At 44.1% G+C, this 18,497-nt stretch overlaps 1 protein-coding gene across 13 annotated transcripts in view; it reads right to left on the reverse strand.

The window, feature by feature from the left end:
- bel (ATP-dependent RNA helicase bel) overlaps window positions 1-18,408 on the reverse strand; it is a 38,872-nt gene extending 20,464 nt beyond the window's left edge. For 4 of the 13 annotated variants that reach the window (XM_069338901.1, XM_069338900.1, XM_069338899.1 and 1 more), the window contains exons 1-4: window positions 18,249-18,408; window positions 12,746-12,905; window positions 1,161-1,356; window positions 408-627 (exon numbers count right to left, since the gene is read on the reverse strand). In XM_069338901.1, the coding sequence (XP_069195002.1) occupies window positions 408-627; window positions 1,161-1,356; window positions 12,746-12,905; window positions 18,249-18,293 (621 nt within the window). In that variant the 5' untranslated portion in view covers window positions 18,294-18,408. Of the gene's footprint in view, window positions 1-407; window positions 628-1,160; window positions 1,360-11,699; window positions 11,814-12,745; window positions 12,906-18,248 lie in introns of all 13 variants that reach the window. The other 9 variants (XM_045742149.2, XM_045742146.2, XM_045742144.2 and 6 more) reach the window with 5 other exon arrangements.
- Window positions 18,409-18,497: the final 89 nt, after the last annotated feature.

Consider the following 18,497-nt stretch of genomic DNA (forward strand, 5'->3'; position numbering starts at 1 on the left):
CTAACCTAACTTTTTCGGCTACCTTACCTAACCTAACCTATAAAGATAGGTTAGGTTAGGTTAGGTAGGGTTGGTTAGGTTCGGTCATATATCTACGTTAATTTTAACTCCAATAAAAAAAAATTGACCTCATACATAATGAAATGGGTAGCTTTATCATTTCATAAGAAAAAAATCAGAGAAAATATATTAATTCATGAAAACTTGGCTTATTAGGCAAATCGGGCCTTGCATAGTAGGCTGAGAAGTGCGTTCTGGCTACTAGGTACGACATTATATATATTATATATATTATATATATTATATATATATATATATATATATATATATATATATATATATATATATATATATATATATATATATATATATATATATATATATATATATATATACAGTAATCTTACCACTGGTCCAGAGGTAGCATTAGCAAACAGTTCTCCTTCCAAGACCTCATTCCTGGGCAGAGGCTGACACCAATCATCACGATCATTTCCACGATCCTGCCACCGGCTGTTTGAGCTCCCACCTCCCGAGGAGCGATCGCGTTCATCTTCTATCCATCTAGTATTGCGAGGGGGACCATTCTGTCCCCCACCGTCGCGGTAGCGTTCTTCATAGCCCCCACTGGAAAAGCATGGCAATAAAAACAAATTAAAATTACCAAATTCTGAACTAAAATAATGAGTTTAACTAGGTAACCCAACCCACACGTGAAAAAAAGAAAAGCGACGTTTTACTCCATCTTAGACCCTTACCAAGTGAGTGTCTACAACTAAGGGTTCAGGACAGACCAATCATCATCACTTCCCCCTTTTTTTCTTACATATGGGGTAGATTATTAATTTTCAGCCATGTTATTATGATGTTAATTTTTGTCTACTTGCAGGCTGCAAACAGCACGACCTGGCCAGTCAAAGTCACCTTTGAAGTCTGGCATCAGGCCAGCCTGGGAGGGGAAAGTGTAGGAACTATCAAAATAATGAGTTGTAATGGAGTATAGAAACAGGTATTAATTCAGGCATAGCTTTCACTAAATTATGCAACAAAAATTTACCAAGGTTATCTTGTTACCAATTATGTTATGACAAGGGGTCATAAGCATTTGTAAAAATTTTATGTAGAGAAAGTTTAAAACTGCAAATATCTAGTATCCATACCTTCGGTTTTCACGGCCTCCTCTCCATCGGTCATCATTCTCCCTGAAACGCTGACCGTCATTTCCTCGGAATCCACTATTTGCAGTGTTGCCTCCGCCCCCACCACCGCCGCCACCACCACTGCCACCGCCTCCACCACCGCGGTTATCTCGTCGTTGGTAGTTATTTGACGGTATATCCCCGTTCTTCCGTCCACCTGCAGTATGATCCGGCAGCCCAAAATGAAGTTATTTGCAACAATAATCAACAAATGTAGATTCCATAGACTGTGCCATGTAAGTCAACATTATCAAACATGACCACCTTCCATAATCATTCGGTAGCCAAATATATATATCACTCACTTATTATCTAAAAATGGTAACACACATTACAATAGCCATTCTCCACACTAATTATGTTACATTATTACATGAGCAATACAAAGCACACACTTGACACACAGCCACTTCCCTTACTCTCACCCATACAGTCAACACTCGACACATGACAACACAGCCTAAGGCAGTGGTTCTTAATCCTTTGGGAGTCGCAGTTTGACAATCTAATGAAAGCTGTTGACCTCTAGCCTGTTAAGAAACACACAATAATGCCTTCAGTCTATATTGCTATCTTATCTTCAAAAGACTCAGAGGGGCACATGGACCACCAATTAAGAATCTCTGGCTGATAGCATAATGACTCAAAGGTGGTGTCAAAGGATAAAAAGTAGCCTAACTTGCATTTCAAATTTGTATGCATGTGTGTGAAAGTACAGAATGGTATACTGTATATAAACTTGAGAAAAGGCCACACAAGGGCGAGACCATATGTGCACGCAAACACGTTCATGTGGGGGAGAGGGGAAGTTCTGGATCAGGAAAGAGAGAAATGATATTTTAGGAAAAATAATTGTGCTTTAAGTGCTAGTGGTTAGAATAAGTTAAAAGAATATGCCCCAACAGAGATACTTGGTAGAGGAAAATAATAATTATACACAAATTCTAGTCTAAACTAGATACACATCTTTCACATTCAATTAAGGGAAGCATTCCCCATCCATCTTCCACCAATGAGGTAGTCTCCATATATGTTTTGAGAATGTTTTACCTAGAATAAATGCAGAATGTTATCAAAGTATTTTTGTTATCTTAATACATTCCAAATTATATAAAAAAGGGGTGAATATCAGGTCATACATGTTCCCAATGTATAGAATAACAATGTTGTATATACAACATACAGTGCATCCTTACTCTAATGAACCCCGCTATAACGAATTCCCAGACGGTCCGAACAAATTTCATTCGGTAGTAAATGTCCAGTGGAACAAACAAACGTTCGATTAAGCGAGGGTTGTTCGTTCAAGCGGCGGTGAGCAAAGCGTCGGAGATGGCTGTCATCAACTCTGATTCACCGAAGTGTAAACAGTTGTAGTGTTTTATTTGACTTGCCCATTGTTTCTAGATTGAAGGATGATAAAATGGTCAGGTGGTGTCAGTGGTGGTAGTTATCAGGGGAGGCAGGTGGTATCAGTGGTAGTTATCAGGGGAGGCAGGTGGTGTCAGTGGTGGTGGTGGTAGTTATCAGGGGAGGCAGGTGGTGTCAGTGGTGGTGGTGGTAGTTATCAGGGGAGGCAGGTGGTGTCAGTGGTGGTAGTTGTTATCAGGGGAGGCAGGTGGTGTCAGTGGTAGTTATCAGGGGAGGCAGGTGGTGTCAGTGGTGGTGGTGGTAGTTATCAGGGGAGGCAGGTGGTGTCAGTGGTGGTGGTGGTGGTGGTAATTATCAGGGGAGGCAGGTGGTGTCAGTGGTGGTGGTTATCAGGGGAGGCAGGTGGTGTCAGTGGTGGTGGTGGTGGTAGTTATCAGGGGAGGCAGGTGGTGTCAGTGGTGGTGGTAGTTATCAGGGGAGGCAGGTGGTGTCAGTTGTGGTAGTTGTTATCAGAGGAGGCAGGTGGTGTCAGTGGTGGTAGTTGTTATCAGGGGAGGCAGGTGGTGTCAGTGGTGGAAGTTATCAGGGGAGGTAGATGGTGTCAGTGGTAGTTATCAGGGGAGGCAGGTGGTGTCAGTGGTGGTAGTTATCAGGGGAGGCAGGTGGTGTCAGTGATGGTGGTAGTTATCAGGGGAGGCAGGTGGTGTCAGTGGTGGTAGTTATCAGGGGAGGCAGGTGGTGTCAGTGGTGGTAGTTATCAGGGGAGGCAGGTGGTGTCAGTGGTGGTAGTTATCAGGGGAGGCAGGTGGTGTCAGTGATGGTGGTAGTTATCAGGGGAGGCAGGTGGTGTCAGTGGTGGTAGTTATCAGGGGAGGCAGGTGGTGTCAGTTGTGGTAGTTGTTATCAGAGGAGGCAGGTGGTGTCAGTGGTGGTAGTTATCAGGGGAGGCAGGTGGTGTCAGTTGTGGTAGTTGTTATCAGAGGAGGCAGGTGGTGTCAGTTGTGGTAGTTGTTATCAGAGGAGGCAGGTGGTGTCAGTGGTGGTAATTATCAGGGGAGGCAGGTGGTGTCAGTGGTGGTAGTTATCAGGGGAGGCAGGTGGTGTCAGTGGTGGTAGTTATCAGGGGAGGCAGGTGGTGTCAGTGGTGGTAGTTATCAGGGGAGGCAGGTGGTGTCAGTGGTGGTAGTTATCAGGGGAGGCAGATGGTATCAGTGGTGGTAGTTATCAGGGGAGGCAGGTGGTGTCAGTGGTGGTGGTAGTTATCAGGGGAGGCAGGTGGTGTCAGTGGTGGTAGTTATCAGGGGAGGCAGGTGGTGTCAGTGGTGGTGGTAGTTATCAGGGGAGGCAGGTGGTGTCAGTGGTGGTAGTTATCAGGGGAGGCAGGTGGTGTCAGTGGTGGTAGTTATCTGGGGAGGCAGGTGGTGTCAGTGGTGGTAGTTATCAGGGGAGGCAGGTGGTGTCAGTGGTGGTGGTAGTTATCAGGGGAGGCAGGTGGTGTCAGTGGTGGTAGTTATCAGGGGAGGCAGGTGGTGTCAGTGGTGGTAGTTATCAGGGGAGGCAGGTGGTGTCAGTGGTGGTGGTAGTTATCAGGGGAGGCAGGTGGTGTCAGTGGTGGTAGTTATCAGGGGAGGCAGGTGGTGTCAGTTGTGGTAGTTGTTATCAGAGGAGGCAGGTGGTGTCAGTGGTGGCAGTTATCAGGGGAGGCAGGTGGTGTCAGTGGTGGTAGTTATCAGGGGAGGCAGGTGGTGTCAGTTGTGGTAGTTGTTATCAGAGGAGGCAGGTGGTGTCAGTGGTGGTAGTTATCAGGGGAGGCAGGTGGTGTCAGTGGTGGTAGTTATCAGGGGAGGCAGGTGGTGTCAGTGGTGGTAGTTATCAGGGGAGGCAGGTGGTGTCAGTGGTGGTGGTAGTTATCAGGGGAGGCAGGTGGTGTCAGTGGTGGTAGTTATCAGGGGAGGCAGGTGGTGTCAGTTGTGGTAGTTGTTATCAGAGGAGGCAGGTGGTGTCAGTGGTGGTAGTTATCAGGGGAGGCAGGTGGTGTCAGTGGTGGTAGTTATCAGGGGAGGCAGGTGGTGTCAGTGGTGGTGGTAGTTATCAGGGGAGGCAGGTGGTGTCAGTGGTGGTAGTTATCAGGGGAGGCAGGTGGTGTCAGTTGTGGTAGTTGTTATCAGAGGAGGCAGGTGGTGTCAGTGGTGGTAGTTATCAGGGGAGGCAGGTGGTGTCAGTGGTGGTAGTTATCAGGGGAGGCAGGTGGTGTCAGTGGTGGTAGTTATCAGGGGAGGCAGGTGGTGTCAGTGGTGGTAGTTATCAGGGGAGGCAGGTGGTGTCAGTGGTGGTAGTTATCAGGGGAGGCAGGTGGTGTCAGTGGTGGTAGTTATCAGGGGAGGCAGGTGGTATCAGTGGTGGTAGTTATCAGGGGAGGCAGGTGGTATCAGTGGTGGTAGTTATCAGGGGAGGCAGATGGTATCAGTGGTGGTAGTTATCTGGGGAGGCAGGTGGTATCAGTGGTGGTAGTTATCTGGGGAGGCAGGTGGTGATAGTGGTGGTAGTTATCTGGGGAGGAAGGTGGTGATAGTGGTGGTAGTTATCAGGGGAGGTAGGTGGTGTCAGTGGTGGTAGTTATCTGGGGAGGCAGGTGGTATCAGTGGTGGTAGTTATCTGGGGAGGCAGATGGTATCAGTGGTGGTAGTTATCTGGGGAGGCAGGTAGTGATAGTGGTGTCAGCTGTCAGGGGAGGCAGGGATTGTGATAGCGGTGTCAGTTGTCAGGGTAGTCAGATAGTGATCAGTTGTCAGGGGAGGCAGGTAGTAATAGTGGTGTCAGTGGAGGCAGGTAGTGATTGTGGTGACAGTTGTCAGTGGAGGCAGGTAGTAATAGTGGTGTCAGGGGAGGCAGGTAGTAATAGTGGTGTCAGGGAAGGCAGGTAGTAATAGTGGTGTCAGGGAAGGCAGGTAGTGATTGTGGTGACAGTTGTCAGGGGAGGCAGGTAGTAATAGTGGTGTCAGGGAAGGCAGGTAGTAATAGTGGTGTCAGGGAAGGCAGGTGGTGTCAGTGGCGAGTATACACACACATCCAGCATAAGGCTTGTCTGGCCTGAGTGACCAGCTGACTGGCAACACCTGGCTGGCGCTGCATCAATGTTTCACTTACTCGCTGATTTTCATCAAATTAGCCGAGAAAACGTCTCTCGTCAATTTGTTCAAAATTCTGTGATTTCACTTGATTGGGTTGAATAATGCTTATATATATATATATATATATATATATATATATATATATATATATATATATATATATATATATATATATATATATATGTAATATTTGTATACCAATTTGTAAGGAATTAAATGCCAGTGAAAATGAATTCATAATAAATGATTTTTTTACTAATATTTATATCAAGACTGAGACAGTTGGCTTATGGAAATCCTGGCCATTACATCATAATTGCGGCCATTAATAATCGTCACAGTTATGATTTTGATATGGAATTGTTCACCAATGATTGTTCTATCTGTGACATAATTCAAAATGATATATACATTACAAATAGATTGTGATTTGTTTTGTTTGTAGTGGATGTAAGACTTGTTATTTTCACGTGGAGAGGAGGGATTCCCTGGGACCGACCACTGGAACGAATTGGCCTCGCCCCATATACAGTACAGTAGTTCGTTCGAGCGAGGACACACTGTATAAGCATATTTATCCAGGAATGACTTGTTTGCAAAATGATCAAAATTAATTCTGCATATTTTTCCCCAACTGATTTGTAGGGTTCATTGTTTATATTAATAAGTAGAAAATAAGGAGAGAGTAATAAGCCAGTATGATGATGATGACAATAATAAAAGGCTACTTTTACATTTACCATTAATTATAGGACTCAATATTGAATCTTGAGAAAAAAATGTTGAGACAAGTATGCTTAAACATATACACATCTCTTGGACACAACACAACATACCTCAATTATGTAAAATATATAGTACAAAAATAAGCATGAGTCTTAAAGGAGGCATCACTACCGATAATTATGGGTGCAACAAAGTGACACCGAGTGTGGTCACCAGCCAATAGCATTTATTGTGTACAGGCAGCAGCATTTAATCTTTAAACAACACCAATCACTACCTGTGATTACCTCCTGTGCTACTTTTTGTGGTTATTACATTACATTAGTTTTGTGAAATATTTTTGTGTCATATACAACAATGTAGAATTTAATTAACTTAGCTGTTAAGGGGTTAAGAGTAGAGGAATATACGTATCTAAATTTATGATTTGGAAATATTTTTGTAGGCACTGATAACGGGAGTACATTTGTAAGGTACTGTGTACGCTTGGTAATCAGAACCACACTGGCCCACTCCCATTTGACCTAGCTGAATGTCTTGCCAGGAATAATCAAAAAGAAACAAATTCGTAATTTTTTGTACTCCAACCCAGATACTCCTGTTGCCTACCTTCACATTTCCAGTATTTACCTGCCTCAGAAACTAAGCCTAACATTTCTTCACCTCACTACAGCAGCAAAATGGTATTTTTTTTAAATTTTCCTGGCATCAGTAAGCAATAGTTTTTATTATCTGCACCTAGCTGTCAACTAAATATTAGGTGAAGTTAAGGAAGTTACCAGTATCATACATGGACAGGGTTCTGGGAGCTGATTAACCCCCCCCCCAAAGCCCAGCCTAGAAACAGGCATGATTTGTGATAACCTGGCCTGGCATTTCTTGCAGGAAGTAAGCCTACCACAACCATCAGCCTACCCAACAATCCTACCTCACCTGTTAATCTCTCTCTCCTGCACGACACTCGCCTAAGTGTGCTTGTAGGGCACTGAAGAGAAGCTGTAGGTGTAAGTGATAAAGGTTGGGTTGTTTGTTTTATGTTGTATTTTTGTGACAAACCCTTCATAGTCCAGTTTTGATTTCTATGATTATTGAGTAGCAGAAATTTACTATGTACAATGGGGCCTCGACTTACGATGCTAATCCATTCCCAGAGACAGATCGTAAGTCGAAGCGATTTTTCCCGTAAGAAATACATAAAGGGATTTGAATTAATCCGTTCCCCACCCTCCAAAATATTAACATACAAATATATTTTATACTGAACACAATTTTTTTTCTAACAACAATACAGTACCAAAGTTTATCTTACCTTTATGGAGGGCTCTTGATGGTGAATGGAAGATGGTGATGAGGGGGGGAGGAGGAGAGTTGTTACTGTTTGGAAGGGGAGTCCCCTTCCATTATCACATCAGGCAGTGATGTTTTCTCTGGGGTACTCTCTCTCTCCTACGTTTTGCCTGAATACCACCAGGACCTGGTTGTGGTTCAGTGCTTGTTTGTCTCACTACAAATTTGTCAAGAGACATTTGTTTTTCCCTTTGTTTTAACATTTGTCTGTAATGATGCATCACTTTAGCACCCATAATGTCCTTTTACTTAGCCAGTATGGTGGATATTGTTGACTGAGATTTGTTGTACTGCCTAGCCAGTCCAACAACCCGCACACCATCTTCATATTTACGAATGATCTGTTGTTTCTGCTCTATGGTCATCCTTACATGGGATCTCATATGTTGAGCCTTACCACTGACTTTCCTGGGACTCTGGCGTGATATATAATAATTACTTTAATGTTCAAAATGCACAAAATCACCACAAAAGCGAAATTTCTTATTGGCGCTATCGTCACTAAGCGGGCAGCTGTAGTAAACTGAGGCAGGTTGGCCACATGACCGGGAACCACGCGCTCAGTCGACCCGAACGTGTACCAACAAATATCGTAAGTTGACGACACCATTGGATGTCGAGTCGCATTTTTCGATGAAATTTACATCGTAAGTCGAAATTATCTTAAGTAGGGGCAATCGTAAGTCGAGGTGCCACTATTTTTTATATACTGTGAGAACACAAGAAGCACTTATGTAGCCTGTAAGGTCTAACATTTAAAAATATTAGTCATCAAAATCAATTGTTAAAGAGCCTGGCCACAATTTTAATATCAGCACATCCCTACAAAAGGGAACGATTACCAATGGACGTAATATTTGTAGTTACTAATATCTATAACGTATCGCTATTATTCACCCTCGTCTTTGGCCGGATGTCTCTCCAACCATTATGGGAATAATCATTTTTTCTACAGTAATAATTGTCAATATCAATAACAGCCTACTTTTTTATCACACATAAATGCCTAAAGTTTCAGTTCAATACAAAAAGGTTTTTTCAAGATACTGTAAAAATTGGCAGACAAAAATGACTTGATTTGTCAGTTAAACTGTGTTGGTGTATCTTGGGGAAAATTTGAATCACATTTCAAAGAAAGATGAACATATGTATAAACATATATTTAACATTCGATCAACATGTACTTCCCATGCCGACTAACGAATACGAAACAAGGCACTAATGATACATTAACTCCAAACACAAAAGTACTGTATGTAAAATTGTATGAAAAGAATATATACAACAGAGCAAGAGACCAACAGACACGTATGGAGGCACACGTGGCATAATACTGTTATTAGAGGCACAGTTGTGTTAGTTGCAGGCACAATATGAGAAGGACAATTGAACAATGGAACAGAGAAATATTTGAATTTCACGAGATAGGCAAAGGCCAACAACCATTGAAGAAACTGAACTGAAATGTTAGTAAGCGTCCATCAGGCAGGCAAGGCTCATTTACAGATTTTGGAAACCTTTGGGGGATGTCTTCATCTAGCAGTGGCATGGTAAAAGCCTGATTGAGGACATGTTGGGTATGTGAGTGAGGGTGTACTTCCCTACAGGCATCAATAGGTAGAGAGGTCTTACCTGGCCCACTCCAAGCTTTTTGTTCCTGGTGCATTACTGAAATCCCTTGACACAGGTTCTGCATTTTATTTGTGCTTGACGTAATAGATGGAGATGGCTTCTTCGGTGACTTCTTTATCTGTATTCCATTTTTTAATCACCTAAACAAGTACAGTACAGTACTTCCATATGGTTGTCTTCTAATACTGGTCAAATGTAAAGTGAGTATAGTGTTTTAAAACTCTCTTAAGTGTGTGTTTTGTTTGCCAGCTTTCTCTTAGTAATTATCTTACCTTCCCAAAATTACCCTGCATGTGTGTTCAAGTGGAAGAATATTGCGAGCGAGTGGTTTGGACATGTGCAGGACCCTAAGCCTCCAACTGGGAGGCTAAAGGTTAGGTTGTGCATGCCATCTTGTGACTGCACCAGACCAATACTATGCAAAGTTAATTATTTTAGCAATATTCCTAATCTTAAAATATCTTGGATTTAGATTTGTAAAAATTTAGTAGATTTATGAAATCTAAGGAATGTCTAATTAAAAATATACACAGAGGGCAAGGTTATTTGCTGTTTTACTTCTGATGTGGCTGTAGCAACTTAGGAATGCATATTCCCTATTTGTGTCTGCAGGATTGAGCTGTTAGCACTTCAACCCCTTCAGCCACTGGTTGTCAAATGCCCCGACCCTAGAACTATTTTTCCAATTGCATCCATTAAGCCAACTACTGACCATAGCCAGGCTACAACCCACAAAATCTTTAACTCTTGGCTACCTAATTACTGCTAGGTGAAGAAACATCACTTGAAAGGCAGCATTGCCCAAATGCTTGTGTGTGCAAGTGTGCGTGTGTGATTTCCTAAGTGTAATTACTTACATGTAGTTACAGGATGAGAGCTACACTTGTGGTGTCCCATCTTCCCAGTACCGTGTCATATGAGGCTTTCAAACCTACTCACACTTTTGCCTGCAACCGCCTTCTCACTTGTTCTCACCGTCGACCACTTTTTTTTTGTTTGCAGCGTTGTTTCCTTAGTTAGAACCTGTCTCTTGTTCCATAAGTTGCAGCTTTCAAAAATTCTTGTCATTTTTGTAGATTCTTCTTGTTATTTTGTATACAGTGATCATCTCACATAGTTTTCTTCTATCTTTGGTATATTTACTGCCTCTAACCTTTCCTCGAAGCTTGTTTTTCAGTTTTGGAAGCTTTTAGTGGCATGTCTTTGCATCTTTTCCAGCATTTAGAATCTTTGTTGGCTATCAGAACCTAATCTTTTTTAATTTTAATCCTTAAAGTGTATGGAGATCTTCTAAAGCAGGGGTGGGGAACATCTGGTCTGCGGGCGGTATAAAGCCCGCGAAATAATTCAGTGTGGGCCTACCAAGGAAACTGCAGACAGTTCTATCACCATCACGAACTGACTGCATTCCAGACTGACCGACAAAAACCTGGAGAAGTGGTTGAGAGTAGCAACAGCCATACCAACTAACATCACACGCCTCACAAGAGAAGCAGTTCCAGCCATCATGTTCATTAGGGGTGAGTTAATTAAACATTTAACTAAATATAGCAGGCTAATTTTAAAGTTGATCATTTTGTATGGCCTGCAAATGATGTTATAAATATCCAAATGGTATTTGGCAGAAAAAAAGGTTCCTCACCCCATATTGTAAGGGTGGCACTATTTCCTCTTCCTTGAATATATTACAACCATAAGTTTTCATACGATTTTAAAACTTTTGCTGTACTGTAGTTTGTTCCTGTAGTAGATGCTTATTTCTACTTTACAGAACTTGTCTTCACATTTAGTACTGTACAAACTTACATACTTTTTAAATTTCTTTTTCTTCCGTCTCAAGAGTTCCTTTCTTGGCTATAGTATATCATTCATTGTTTCTTAAGGCGTGTATATGTATATGTTTGCTTGCTCATGCCAATTCCAGTACAATAAATCCAAATGCTTCAAAACACATCGGGCCATTCTGTCTAATTGTTGTAATGTTGATGCAAGAGGAAGAATTTATTGTGGTACCACAGGCTGAGACTACACTGTGCACACAGTTAGCTAAATAATGAATCCTGGAGGTTTACTGAGAAAACATGCCCATAATCAACTTATATCACAAAACCTTCACTCCTAAGTTAGGTCACAAGCCGGTGCACACAGTCTGCACCAAGATACAGTGGCAATTTTAACCCCCAAAACCTTCACTCTTAAGGCAGGTTATGTCACAAGCTGATGCACACATTCTACACCAGGATACAGCAGCAATCTCAACCCCCAAAACCTTCACTCTTAAGGTACAACTTACTGCTGCCGAACTGATCTCTGTCCCTATCCTGGTCCCAGCCTCGGCCAGTGTTCTGGAAACCGCGGGGACCATACCAACTTCCGAAACCGTCCCTAGAATTCCTATCTGAAGTATCTGCCAAAAGGATGCAATATACATGGCAATCTGCAATCCTTACTAAGTAACCTATACGTCCTCTCGAAAAAGGTTTGCAATATGCAAAAAATTTCTAAAAAAATGTCAAAAAACAAAAAGGCAAAATTAATTATAATTAAGCTTTACCTTAAGAAAAATTAAGTTTATTGCAAACAATATTCAAAAAGCTAAAATTATAGAATATGAACTGTGCAGAACAATGAAAAATAAATGAAACTTTAAACCTAAAAGTGACATTCAGCCCATAAAGACACCCCAACACAATGATGCTTGTACTAAAATATGTATATCAACATCTGTACATAAATGAACACTATATTATTATATTTCTTACACACATTGTTAAACGCATCAATTAAAGCCTCTCATTAAATTTAGAATCGGCTCTTCAAAGATTGAGTTGTGAGTGCACAAGGTAAATGTATCAAGAGATGCAACTAAGTTTGACGGGTAACTGTGCACACGTAATATTTTAACATGGTAGTTGTAGGAAGATCTTCAGGGTTACCACCCAAATCGTTGGCTCAACTACCAGTTCTCCTCTGGGTCACAACTTGTCAAAGTTTGATTATTATTAAGTTTATACAACAATTTATTACACTTTTGGAAACGATAAGAGCCAGCGAGTCTACTGCACATTAAAAAGCAGTAATTAATAGTCTTTGATGGACTTATGGAAATAATATAAATACAGGTCTGAAAATAATCAAATACACTAAATATACAAAACTTACTAAGGTTATTAAAGTATTAAAATTCATTGTGAATATTAAAATTTTTTTTTTTTTACCAGAACCAAGATAACCTATTTGGATTACCGGGTAAAAAATAATTTACATGGGAATAAAGAACGAGGGAATGAGAATCAGTTGCAATGTATTACAAACGAAAAATAGAATTGGGATACTGACCAATTTGTGAGGTGTCCTCACCTGGTGGTGGCTGTGGGGGAATATCTTCTAGTCGGTTTCGAAGATGAGGGGGAACGTAGCGGCCTCCTCCCCGGCCACCGCGCCCACCTCCACGTTGACCAGTGTGGTCTCGTCCTCCCTCCAAGCCTAGACCAGCAAACTGCAGAGAAAGCAATGGGAAAATCTCCATTAATTTGTAAATAAGAAAAAATCATTTAAAAAACAACTATACATAAAGGCGCAATAGCACGACTTAAAATTACACAACCCACACAAGTACTGTTTTTTTAAATGACATTTTATCGTAGCCAGTTTTAAAATGCAAATACCTCCCAACCTTCCCCCCCCCCCTCTATCTATAAATATCATACTATGCTGTGTAGACAAAGTGGGCCACACTGTATATACATGGATGAGATACAAGATGGGAAGAGGGGGGGGGGGTAAGGTTTGTATTCACCTAGTTGTACTTGGGGAGGTTGAGCTTTGCTCTTTTGGTTCGACTCTCAACTGTCCTTTTTCAAATCCCCCCCCCCCCGCCAGAAAGCAACCCATAACAGCTGTAATTCCCAGGTACCTATTTACTGCTAGGTAACAGGGCCATCATGGTGAAAGACACTGTCCATTTGTTTCTGCCATTGCCAGGGATCAAACCCAGACCCTAGGATTACAATTCCAAAGCATTGTCCACTCAGCCACAGGCCCCTTTTGTATGTGTGAGGTAGGAGTGTAATGTACATGGGTGAGGGGTGGGCATGGGCACGCGTGGGGGGGGGGGAGATAGGGGGCGGGGTACACGTGGGGGGGAGATTGGGGTGGGCACACATGGGGGGGGGGGAGATAAGGGTGGGTATGCGTGGGGGGAGATAAGGGTGGGCACACATGGGGGGAGATAAGGGTGGGCACACATGGGGGGGGAGATAAGGGTGGGCACACATGGGGGGGGAGATAAGGGTGGGCACACATGGGGGGGGAGATAAGGGTGGGCACACATGGGGGGGAGATAAGGGTGGGCACACATGGGGGGGGGAGATAAGGGTGGGCATGCGTGGGGGGAGATAGGGGTGGGCACACATGGGGGGGGGGAGATAGGGGTGGGCATGCATGGGGGGATAGGGGGTATGCATGGGGGGATAGGGGTGGGCATGCATAGGGGGGAGATAGGAGTGGGCATGCATAGGGGGGAGATAGGAGTGGGCATGCGAAGGGGGGGGGAGGTAGATAGGGCTAGGCATGCATGGGGGTAGATAGGGCTAGGGATGCATGGGGGTAGATAGGGGCGGGCATGCGGTGGGGGGGGGGGGGGGAGAGATAGGTGTGGGCATTCAGTGGGGGGGGGAGATAGGGGTAGGCATGCGGCGGGGGGATAGGGGTGGGCATGCGGTGGGGGTGGGTGGGGATAAGGGTGGACATGCGTGGAGTGGGGGGGGGGAGATAGGAGTAGACATGCAGTGGGAGGGGGGGGGGGAGAGAAATAGGGGTAGGAATGCAGTGGGGGAGAGAGAGGGGTGGGCATGCATGGGGTGGTGGGAGATAGGGGGTGGGCACGCATGGGGGGAGATAGGAGGCGAGCACGAATGGGGGGAGGTAGGGAGTGGGGATGCGTGGGGGGGGGGGAGGGGCAGGCACGTGTGTGGAGGGGGGAGAAAAGGGGCAGGCACGTGTGTGGAGGGGGGAGAAAAGGGGCAGGCACGTGTGTGGGGGGAGAAAAGGGGCAGGCACATGTGTGGAGGGGGGAGAAAAGGGGCAGGCACGTGTGTGGGGGGAGAAAAGGGGCAGGCACGTGTGTGGGGGGGGGAGAAAAGGGGCAGGCACGTGTGGGGGGGGGGGGGAGAAAAGGGGGCAGGCACGTGTGCGGGGGGGGGAGAAAAGGGCAGGCACGTGTGTGGGGGGGGGAGAAAAGGGGCAGGCACATGTGTGGGGGGGAAAAGGGGCAGGCACATGTGTGGGGGGGAAAAGGGGCAGGCACGTGTGTGGGGGGAGAAATGGGGCAGGCACGTGTGTGGGGGGGAGAAATGGGGCAGGCACGTGTGTGGGGGGGGGAGAAAAGAGGCAGGCACGTGTGTGGGGGGGGGAGAAAAGGGGCAGGCACGTGTGGGGGGGGGGGGAGAAAAGGGGCAGGCACTTGTGGGGGGGGAAGAAAAGGGCAGGCATGTGTGTGTGTGGGGGGGGGGGGGGGGGGGGGAGCCAAACCTGATCCTTGCTCAGCATATTGAAAATTTTTGTAGTTTAATGCAAAGACTGCTTATTTTTATATACTAATTGCATCTTTCCAATAATTCCTACAGGAAAAGAAGGAATGGATCATAACTCAAAAGATCCCCCCTCAAGGGGTTCATAACCCACCTATTGGGAATACCAATTTAAACCATTAATTTTCTTTCTTGGCAAATTTGTACAGTATTTAAATTGTTATCTATGCCCCAACTTTTGGATATATTGTACCTGTGAACAACTTGTCAATTCCTCCTGAAATTTTTCAGAAACATTGTCCCTTCTAGTCCTTCACTACTCTTACGTGGCAAGGTCGAGCTCCTCAATTTTACCCTTCTGCTCAGAAATGAGCCTTGTTGCATAGACAGTTTTTGGACATTTTATAGTTTAGTTAGGTAGATTTTCAGATGTGGCCTACAGGTCAACGCTGAACACCCAAATATTGGTCTTGCAAAGTTTGTACATAAAACCCAGAAGGTTCTTTTGTTCAAGTTCCCGATATCTATACGGTCAATTTTCTTTATCGTCTTAATGAGTGCTGCTGGCATCAGACTGTGACTGGGCAAAGTGTGTATGTGTATATGCAAGGTGTTTTTATTTGTGGTTATGGTGTGTGAGGGGATAGCAATTGGGATGAAAAATATGTGCCTAGAATAAGGGTGAGGATGTGATAGAATGGACACAGTTTAAGAAAAAAAAGTTTAGGTTTAATGGCACTAGATGGTAAAGGGTGCAGGGTAGTTGGGAATTGGGAGATGTGGTCAGTTGGAATACTGGGAATAAAAATTGGGTTCAGATCCTCAGTAAGGAATGGGTTGAGTTAGTATTTGGGATGATTAGGAGAAAGCTCTTCTTGCTGACAACCACCTACTCGTCTAATATTTTTTACACAGTAGACGCATGGATAAGTAGATGGCAGGATAAGTAGATAGATGGGTTGATAAAGATACATGGATGGGGCAGATATATGGCTAGATGGTGGGATAGATGTACAGATTGGAGACAAACCTGGCAACCCCAACCCATATGTATGATGTGTGTAATGTCTTACACTGGATAAGACCTATGACTGCTCACGGCTCCAAACAATGTCCACTCAAAAATATAGTATAAAATACTTTATGAAGAGGGAGGGCATTATCAGGGGGGAAAGTGTCAAGCCAGTATGACTATATAGCACTTGGAAGGGTTCAGGATAAGGATTTGGGATGAGACAGGGAAGGAATGGTGCCCAACCACTTGGATGGTCGGGATTGAAAGCAGACTTGCTGGAAGCATGACCGGCACTCTACCGTCCAGCCCAAGTGGTTGGGCTACTTTATGGAGAAAAAACCAGTACCTATATTGTAGAGTACTTAACCTTTTCACTGTTGACGGCACTGAAACACTACACGGTTATTTTTCTAAATTATAAAATAGGCTCCTGCTTTCAAGAATACTTTGCAATATGTTTCAATTTAGGTAACCTTATATTTCATTGCCACATCAATACTCCAGCCTATGGATTAGTTACACAAATATATTGGACCAGTGCAATGCCATTGCACTACTGTGCTGTACAGCTGACCAAACCCCACAAGTCAGGACCATAGTTTCATAGCTCTCCAATATACAGTACTGTAATTATTGAAAATAGATATCCATATACTGTACTGTACTTGATGTGCTAACACTTGTACATCTAGCATTACACTTTACAGAATAAATGCATAGAAATAAAATAAACATACTGAATAAATGCATAGAAATGTACTGTGTATCTTTAAAGAAATTTGATCACCACAGATATTTTTCCATTTATTGTATTATTTACACAAGTGTGTTGCACTAAGCCTTTTGCATACAAATATTTAACCTGCTAGGCAGTATACAGTTAGTTTAGTAAATCCTATACTACACAGGTATTCCATACCTATTCCCATCACACCTAATATTGCCGCAACACAAGTGCAGGCATTCAGGAAGCACACGTTCCTATGGAAAAGTGACGGAGAATCAGCTTCTAACGCACGTCGCTCCAAGCAACAAACAGCTTGGAGAAATGGATAGATGTACAGATGGATACATGTACATGGGAACCGGTCAGCCGAGTGGACAGCACGCTGGACTTGTGGTCCTGGGTTCAATCCCAGGCGCCGGCGAGAAACAATGGGCAGAGTTTCCTTCACCCTATGCCCCTGTTACCTAGCAGTAAAATAGGCACCTGGATGTTAGTCAGCTGTCACGGGCTGCTTCCTGGGGGGTGGAGGCCTAGTCGAGGACTGGGCCGCGGGGACACTAAAAAAGCCCCGAAATCATCTCAAGATAACCTCAAGAAGATACATATGGATAGATGTATGGATTCCCAAGACCGACCTGGCTCCAGCCGGGGTTTGTGAAGGACAACTCTGAACCAACTACAGGTAAGCTACAGGTAAACACCAGTGTACTGATTTTACAAGCTATATCTCACTATCAAATAACACTTTCTATACTTTCCCCTTGACAAGCTTCCTCCACTTATGTACATCACAACCAAATAATTATCAAAAAAATAGTATTAGGCCTGAAAATTTATACAGATTTGTCTTCAGTAAAACTATATTAAAGCTATATTATATATATGAATATATTTTTTTTTTACAATTTTATAGCTTTTTTTCCATTAAATAAAAAAAACTTTCTAAGATAAGCTACCGTACATAGGGCTGCTTCAAGCTGGTTTTAATCATTGAAGGGGTTAATCTTAAATATAATTATTACAAGTTGGTGAAGGTGGTCTAAGGTGGCCAGTGTGAGGGAGGCTGGTGGCGCCCCTAGCGGCGTCTGCTCACACTACCCCTCTCTACCCTACACTTACCCATGTAACTACACATCTTCCCTGTCGAGGTTAGCCCCAGGTGCACCTTGCCCCACGGGGCGAGACCCAGCCCCCGGGGTAGCCCCACACACCAGCGGGGCCAGACACAAGAGGTGAACAAAATGTTGGGAGGCATGGTGGTGGAGGGAGCGGTAACGTGGCCCGCCACACTCCTCTCTCAACCCTTCACCCACACCACCTCCACCACACTCCACAACCACCACCACACCTCACACGCGCCCTACAGGGCAGGATAATAACACAACAATAATAAAATGGGAAATATGCCATGGCCGCACCTGAGTGGTGGCCCGAATTGATTGGATTGTCAGCTGCGGCGGCGGCTGCGGCGGCCTGGCCTCCCCCCACCACAGCTGACACGACCCTCTCACACTTCTCCCTCTCCTCACGCTCATCTACACCTCTCAACCACCACTAATATATGCTCACCTGCCGCTCTAGACCTACTCCATTGTGGGTGGGTGCATTACTCATAGTACAAATAAAAATTAACTTTGGTTTTAAAAGTTTTAGGGGAGGATACGGGGCACAGTTCACCGTCTGACGACTCCAGAGGACAAAGCCAATTTTCTGTGGTAGTGACGTCACGGATACACCAGCCCCATCTGCCGCCACCCGCCTCAACTTTCTCCGCTCAGCAATTTGACCAATTTTGGCCCTTTCTGGGGCCTTTTCTCA

The sequence above is a fragment of the Procambarus clarkii genome, chromosome 40 (assembly GCF_040958095.1).
Source record: "Procambarus clarkii isolate CNS0578487 chromosome 40, FALCON_Pclarkii_2.0, whole genome shotgun sequence".
Taxonomy (NCBI): Eukaryota; Metazoa; Arthropoda; class Malacostraca; order Decapoda; family Cambaridae; genus Procambarus; species Procambarus clarkii.